This window comes from Haliotis cracherodii, unplaced genomic scaffold, assembly GCF_022045235.1.
Source record: "Haliotis cracherodii isolate W230 unplaced genomic scaffold, xgHalCrac1.p SCAF_1, whole genome shotgun sequence".
Taxonomy (NCBI): Eukaryota; Metazoa; Mollusca; class Gastropoda; order Lepetellida; family Haliotidae; genus Haliotis; species Haliotis cracherodii.
Window position 1 is genome coordinate 49,563,922 of NW_027266264.1, and position 8,653 is coordinate 49,572,574.

The window sequence follows — 8,653 nt, forward strand, 5'->3', positions numbered from 1 at the left end:
TGACTTTTGACATACTCATTATCAAACGTATAAAGAATTATTAAAAGTAAAAACTAAATAAGTCCTTTTGAGAATTGGCAAGCCTTAATATTCTTTTCACACCCACATGTACCCACACCCTAACTACATTGGACTTGACCCAAACGTTATCTAGATGTTACTAGGCTGAAAACAGTCGTTGAAGCACTTCAAACTTTAAGGTCCAAAACACAACAATGATAGCCGTATCAAATACACCACCATCCATGTCTTTTTCAGCCACTGTCAAACATGGGAATAAATTTCCTTTGCCCAGCAGTGTATACCAAACTAAGTATCAGACATGACAATAAAAACGAGAAATGTAGCGTTCGTAATCGTAAAATAAGCAACGAGATATCATGGCAACGGTAAATACAGGACCCCAGAGGACAACAAGGCCATAGGGGTGTTGTCACGTTGCAGTCGCTGTAAACACAATATCGTTGAGGACGCTGACGTTAGTGATCTGCATAAAGGGGAGATGGCGGGAGTGGTGTATGCATGGCGAGTGAGGCTTTGTTAATTGATTGTTTGCGTGTTCGCGTACCCCAACAACATAGCATTTATCATTACAATAAGCATTGATTTGTCTGGTCTGGCCACCATCGTAAAGACAAAATATTGTATAGTGCGACATTTGACAACAAAAAATCTATACGGTTACATGTGCATGCTTTCCCTGAAATTGAAATTGACACATGACTGACAGCTGTTTGATAAGGGCAGGCTCAGTACTGTCCAGGGAAAATAATTAAAAGAACATTAACCATTCCGAGTTAATAGATAATATATGACAGTTTGACACTCAATATAGCATGTCGTTCATATAGAATCATTTCTGACATCTATACTCTTAATTAAAATAGGTGTGGCCACATAGCATATCCTACATGGTACTGCTGCAGTACTACTGTTTGGCAGTGATAGTAATAAGGCCTGTCTGAAATTGTTTCCTTGAAGGTTTAATGTAAACAAAATCTAAATATGTCATATATGTCCTGATAATATATGTATTTTAAGGTACTTTTTAAACTGACAATCCTATGAATACAGCAAAATATTTAAAATAATGCACTTAACATTTATATTCTTTTGAGACAGTCCTACACGCAAAACGATAATGTGAAGTCATGGCGAAAGCCTCATTTCCAGAACCAGGTCAACGCATAGTGTTATCTGATAACAAACGTGTACATGCGCGGTGACGGAAATACACAGTCGTATTTATGTAACTTCTCGCTAGATGCTTCGACGCTAGAAAAGGTAAGCACGCTCTCGATATCGCAATACCATATTGTTTTGTACTACATCGTCAACACTGAACAAGAGCCAGATATACCTCACGTGAGGTTATTCAGTGGTCAAATGAGCCAGTGATACGTGTCCCTAAGTAAATAGTATATAGTATAGTGAACATAAATGCGACAACGTGTACACTTACACATAGTTAATGAGAAAAAGTAAAACATTTTAAAATCAAATATTGTAAGGTAATATTACTTTTGTACTTTTGTTAAATCAATGCAAGATATACATGTAACTTCCTTGTCAAGCATAGAGCATTAAATGGACATGGGTAGTGTTGTAATGATATGGTCAACCCGGCACCTCGGTTGTTGAGAGTATATTGTTTTAAGTGAAGTAAAGAATGAGTGTATTCCCTTGAATAATTACAGAAATAACGAACATTGGATCGGTTTGGACGAACGTAATTGACTCAACTATTAACTATGAGGTACATTCCTATTGTCAGCCAATATTATCACGAACAATAGTGTTATGTTGGCGTTTACTTGTGTTCTTGTGTTTATATATATGCAGCATTGTATTTTGAAATACACGTCGTGTGACACTGAAATCTTGGTAATCACCTCGCAATATCCCGTGTACTGGATATTGTTGACAGATGTGGAAATAGATTGCATTGTAACATATATCGCGGTACTACTGATAAAATGGCCATAAAACATTGACTTGAAGTGGAAGCGTACTTGGCTATCATATGAATAAAAGCACTGCAGCTATCCGAAGCTGTTGCCTTGACAGCTATGTTATGTAAACGCCTTACGGTTTGACAATGGCTATACACAATAGCAAAACCCTATAAGGAGTCAGTCTTGATTTATGGAAGGTCACCCCTCCACAAACACTGTCAGACACGCTCTCGCGCACATATACATCTGCGTCTTGTCTCTCTCTCTCTCTCTCTCTCTCTCTCTCTCTCTCTCTCTCTCACGCTCCCCCTCTCAATGTCAGCTCTTTTCTCCATGGCAGTTTGAAAATTTTCCTCATGAAATGTATTTCAAAAACATTAAAATTAACGAAACATAATATTCATTTGTCGTATTTCGTTTTGCAGCGAATAGACATCATACAGAGGACACAAGTATGAAAGTGCCACCCGTGAAAACAACAGTAGTATGTCTGTTCCTCTTCTTCTGCTGCAATCTTTACTTTCTTTATTCGTTTTCCAAGACGAACAGAGCGAAACGAGAAATCACCACAGATATTGTTGAAGGCATCGCCAACGAAATTATTAAGTTTGTAGCTAGAAATATCACAGGAAGCAGCAAAAAGAAGAGCTTTGACTGTTTACTCGGAAGAAAACATTCTGGGATCTACCCTTTGACATCACAGCATGCTAATGATGATAAGGAATCACCAGAGACGAATGCAAAGGTTTTATTTTATGATCGATTATCACTGAAAGAAAAAATGGAATTCAAAGACCTCATTCAAACTTTCAGTAAAGGCGTGCCTTCAAACATCACCTACTTCCTCTATGCAGGAGCTTTACTCGGTTCCTACTCTCATCATGGCATGATTCCCTGGGATGACGATATGGACATTATTGTCAGGGAAAAAGACAAACCTTTATTGCTGAAATTCCTGCAGTCCCTCAGGCCAAAATATGAACATCACACCAGCTGGAAGGTAAATTGGAAATTTTACCACATAAAGTCTCCAAAGGCTGGTGATAAGCATTGGAATTGGCCCTTCCTCGATATATTCTTTTATTCTGAACATCCTTCATTCATCCGAGATTGTAGAGCCACAAAAAAGAAATTCAACAAGAGTGATGTGTTTCCTTTGATCCAACGGCCCTTCATGGGGATGATGCTGCCAGCTCCAAGGAACACTCGTAAGGTTCTGGATTTGACTTACAAGATCGATCTATGTGTGTCGAATTCATATGATCACAGACTGGAAAAAGATGTGCCATCGAAATGTGTAGTGAAACTCCCGTGTCACCTGTTAAAAGACCAGTTTCCCTTTGTAACCCGAAAGGAATCAAATAACAAATCTATTGAAGTAGTGGATGATATCATATCCTGCAACCAAAGCGTATATGAAACAACAAATGCATTTTAATTATCGATGAAGACAGCCAGACATCTAAGTATACATAATACACAATAATTGACGTCTTCAAGTGACTTGTAGAAGTTGATATGCTGAATAAGGGAGATAGTGCTATGGATATACACAAACAGCTTTATTACAATGAATGCTATTAATTCATTGAATTTCTTAAAAGGAAATACACAATGCAACAAGGCAATTTTTGTGTCAGGCAGGTATGTTATTTTAACAGTCTGAAACATAATTAATTTTTTCAATACATGTAAAGAATCGAGTGTGCATGTTATGTGTGTATTTTTGTGGCACTTGCACAGATGTACCATTGGCACTTGGGTGGGATGCTGTATGCGATGCAAATCTCATCTTCCGATCACTATTAATTACATCCATGTACTGACTGGACAAGTCCCACACTTTAAATGGCTTTTTAAAGTTAAATGGTTTTCTACAGACGTCATGGGAGCTAGTAATATCGATATAAATTAGTATTGTAATTACTTGTATGGGCATGAAAACAGACAACTTTAGGGAAATAAATGAAACTGAATAGTTGGCACTTTAGTGACATTGAATCGTTTCATTTTAGACATAATTTTGCACAGTTTTACATATATTTTCAGAATCAGAACCAGGACACGCCGCATTGTCATTCAATGCTAAACTCAACAGAGTTTCCACAATGTATTTCAGGTTGAATTGTTTTCCATCAAAATAATAACAGCCGTCCCATTTTTTTTAATATAAAAATAATCCTATACCTAGTGCATTGATCTATGAATAAAGTAATGGTAACAATTTTAACAACAGCTGGCTGGATCATATTCCGTCAATGCATAAATAATCATTATTGAGGTCCCCATCACCATGATTTGACTCTTATACATTTACTTTTTTGTGCTTTCGTCCAGAAGGTGACGGTCGGTATCAACCGTCGTTATTACTAATCGATCATAATATACCTGTCAGACTACTCCCCCGTGAGGGGTTAGGTCAACACAGCAGCATTCCCTTTGGCTATGGTTGCGGCCGTACATAAGAATGCCCAATTAATCAATAGTTTCTTAACTGAATTTTCATATATTGTGGAATCTCGTACACCCGAATTCCATTATGTAAACATATGTTTAAAGCTGTATAACAGAATCCGTTTCAGGATTACTGAATGTCGGCGGTCAGCTTATCATTAATGACGGATAGCTTAACGTCCCTTCTACAGTTTAGGACTTAAAGGATTCACTCATGTCCTGTCTGGTTATGAGTTATTGGAATATCACAGTAGGTGGAGATAATGTGCCTGTTGGTATTGGCATTTGTCTGTTGAAGTAGCTATTAGGCTCTCGTACATGTACAAAGTTTCAATTAATTTTGAGTTCATGAATTCATAGATTCCGCAAAAGTTTTTAGCACTATATAGCTACTGTTCATGTCAAAGCTAATGTAATCAGGATTAAGTAGCTCAAGTCATATTTAACTGTAAGTTGTCTCGCGATAACCGCGGTTTGTGTACTAGTACAGTATATTCCCTGTTCAAAATAAGAATATATACTGTCAACGTCTCGATTATCTGCCAAAAACAGATTCATTTAGCGTAAAAGGTAAAATTGCGGTGAAAATAATATGAATGGATCACTGAAAATGTTCGCGAAAAAGGCAAGTGTGTCCTTCTCTACCCGTCCCGGCACCCGTCACTCACACCTTTGTTGCCTAATACACATCAGTATTCCTGCCCATACGACGGCCGCATGTAAACAATCGAGTCTTGACCAAACAATCCTGGGACACGATAGTATGACAAGCCGTTTTCACATTTATTACGGAATTAGAGATATCTTCAATTCTTTTTAAAGATATTGGTATTTTATTTGAAGATGTCAATAATGTTTTAAGATATAAAATAAATAATTAAAGATATCTTAAATTCATTTCTGATATCCATAATACAATTACTGATATCTTAAAATGTTACGGTGATATCAACAAATTAGTTTGTGATATCTCTAAATGTATGTAAGATATCATTAAACAATTACCATCCTACTGTACATAAATATATTAGAAATAAATTCCAGATATCTTGACATAAGTTATACATGTCCACAAATGCATTACAGATATCATTAATTCGTTTAAGATATATTTAATTCAATTCAAGATATCTTTAATTCAATTCAAGATATCTTTAAATAAATTCAAGATACCATTAATTCTGACCGTTACTGATATAAAAAATCCAATTATAGATATCAGTTATCTAATTTAAGTAACAATATTAAAGTAATGGCAACAATTGAAGATATCAATCATTAATTGATTCAACTGTATTTAGTTTCAAGATATCAGAAATTGAATTACTGACATCATAAAAAACCCATGACATTTTGATATCTTTAAATCATATTTTGATATCAATAATTGAATTTAAGATATCAGCAATTCTTTTCAAGATATCAGTAATACGCTTCACCATATCCTTAATTCATTTCGTGATATCTTAAATTTTATTATAGATATCTACAATTATCTGTATTTTAGATATCTTCAATTCCATTCACGATATCTTCAGTTCAATTGAAGATATCTTCAATTCAATTCAGGATATCTTTTAAACAATTGAAGATATCTGTAATTCCGTAATAAATATGTAAACGGCTTGCCATACGATAGCGCCTTTACTGATTATGTTGAACCGAAAACCAATAAAAGTAATTTCTCTACATATATGATATTCAATAACAATAAATATGTCATGTACGTGTACCAAGAAATGAACAGGCTTCGTGTTTTGGTAATGCCAGTTTTATATTTTCTATCACAACGGTGACAAGTAAACATTGTGCATGGTTGTTATGTGTCATTATACTATGCACACGAGCCTTAGGGTGTATTGCTCTCGCTGACAATAAATGATTGAAAACTTGAATTTTATTCAAACACAAAAGTGCATCAAGTCATGTTCTTCTGTCACCTTGTGTTTTTAAGCTCAATACGCAAGACTTATTTCTTTGGCAAAAATGCAGTTTACCGGCGCAGCCCGAGCTCTACCATCTGCTCAATTACCGCGCTATAGTGCCCCCGCTGTCTCGTTATACCGTCGTCCTCCGGTGTCTTAACGTCCATTGTTAGAGAATTGGTGACCCATAAATCTTTTTCTCTAGCGGTTTAATCGCACATTTTTAATATGTATTGATTTCATATATGTTATCTTATATATGTTTGCTTACTTAGATATATCTCATGTATTAATAGGCATTTTTGCCACCTCAATAATTGTACATATCTGGTTGTAAATCTTTAGTGGTAACGTTGGATACCTTTTGTTCAGAGCTTTAGTTTGGTACCTACATCTTCCGTATTGAGTAAATATTTAGTTTGCTATTCCGGTTTTCCCTGTGTCAGGAAACAGACTTGGTTACCTCACCAGGCTATTGTATTTTCACGGCTGACCGGGACAGGTTGCCCTCTCCGAGGTCCACGCGCTCGTATATAACCCTTGGCGAATCATGTGTCATTATCTTGTACTGACTTACTCTGATTGTATTGAATTGAGGTAAACTTATTAGCTAGGGTTTTTCCGTTAACTCCTTTTTTCCTGTGATTCGTGGACAATCAATTTTCCCGTGACTGCCTAACTTCAAATACCTATTTACGATATGGAATCTAGAGATACTTCTTAGGTCAAATACCTTGTATTTTGGGGAAGGATTTTCTTGCCCAGTCAAAGTGACTGAGTCTTCAGTCAAGAAGACTATTTTGCCATTCGGGCGTTTTTTTCGTCTATTTAACTGTCCACGAGACTTATTTAAGGGATAGGCCTCTCTGTTTCTTTCTTAACCTGCCAAGGTTAATTACTCATTTGAGTGTCGAGTGAAATCTCAGGTGTCTGTTGGCAGCCGATTAATTGTCAATTATCATGTCAAAGTGTTGATTTAGCTACTCACATTTTATTATTGTTATGCAGTTGCTTAGCTAATCAACGTAATATTTTTTCTGGTTTAATTCATCAGTGATCGTTGTGAGTGTAAATTGTTTTTTATCCTTTATATTTTCATCTGTACTTACAACTAGCTGATAATAATAAACATGTGACACCTATTACCACGTTTTCATTATCACTTTTCTCTTGTTTAATGTCACCCTGGTCTCTGGAGCACAGCCCCTTGACACGTTTCATTCGCCCTCAGCGTACACTAGTTTGTCAAAGTGTATTTTGTGTGTGCACAATTAAATGTTGGATCATTCGTTAACGCCATATAGTCAACATCTTTAAAATTAATATGTTGTCAGTTTTCGATAACTGTAGATGACGACTGTTACGTTTCATTGGATTGTCACAACTATTTGCCTTTTATACCCATTGGAATCTAATTCTGCGAATACATCGGGACTGATTATTCTCTGAAGTTGACGTTCCATATTTGTTATTGAATGGACAAGTGAACAGTATTGTATCATTGCCAGGCTAGATGCGTGAATTATCTATGTTTTTCCAATTCCCGTATGATAAGCTGACGAACGCGATAACATGACACATTTCCTTTATTTGTTGTAAAGGGTCAAGAAGTACGGTTGAAAGTCAAACCGTTATCGTCGAGTTCCTCTGTAAACAATTCCCGTACCCTAAATATAAATCAACACCCTTTGAGAATGACTGCGGTAAAGATAACATTTCTGGAAACGCACTATAATCGTTGGCATCTGCTACCTGCTATGAAAATTTCAGTTGTCAACTGTAATTAATCGAAGGATTAGTTTAAAATTCGATGTCTTATGGATATCTTAGTGATAAAATTATCTATGGCAATTGTATTTTCCTTTTGGAATTTGTTATTCCATCAAATTCCATGACAAGAGGTACCTCCATATAACATATATTCAGTACCATGCATTGATTTGGACACAATTTATAACCAGACGTTTTCCAATTGCAATCGAAATTGTTTGTTCTCATGATGCTGTGATACCGACAAGAGGAAAATGATATAAGTAATATTTTGAAGTAAGACATTATTGGACACAATATTTCTTGATTTTACATGTAGGTTGAATTCGTTTATGGTGCAGACAAAACAACAAGAAGAAAACAGTGTGATTGTTCATAATATAAATGTAAAGTGTCGTTCAATTGAAAGACTAGTGTATTTATACACGTGTGGGCCCTCTTGAGTGTAATGTATTTATCATATGAAAGTGCTTGCGCAAGAGCAGTATTGACTTGCATAAACTTGCAGAGAGTTATGAGAATGTTCACTCTCATAAATCACGTATACAT

The 8,653-nt window shown here is 35.8% G+C and overlaps 1 protein-coding gene across 1 annotated transcript; it reads left to right on the forward strand.

Moving 5' to 3' along the window:
* Positions 1-2,386: 2,386 nt before the first annotated feature.
* Positions 2,387-5,196, forward strand: LOC139465083 (uncharacterized). The gene has a single exon (XM_071246780.1). It carries the CDS (start codon positions 2,410-2,412, stop codon positions 3,391-3,393), a length of 984 nt encoding a protein of 327 aa, XP_071102881.1. The 5' UTR covers positions 2,387-2,409; the 3' UTR covers positions 3,394-5,196.
* The last annotated feature ends 3,457 nt before the right edge of the window (positions 5,197-8,653 follow it).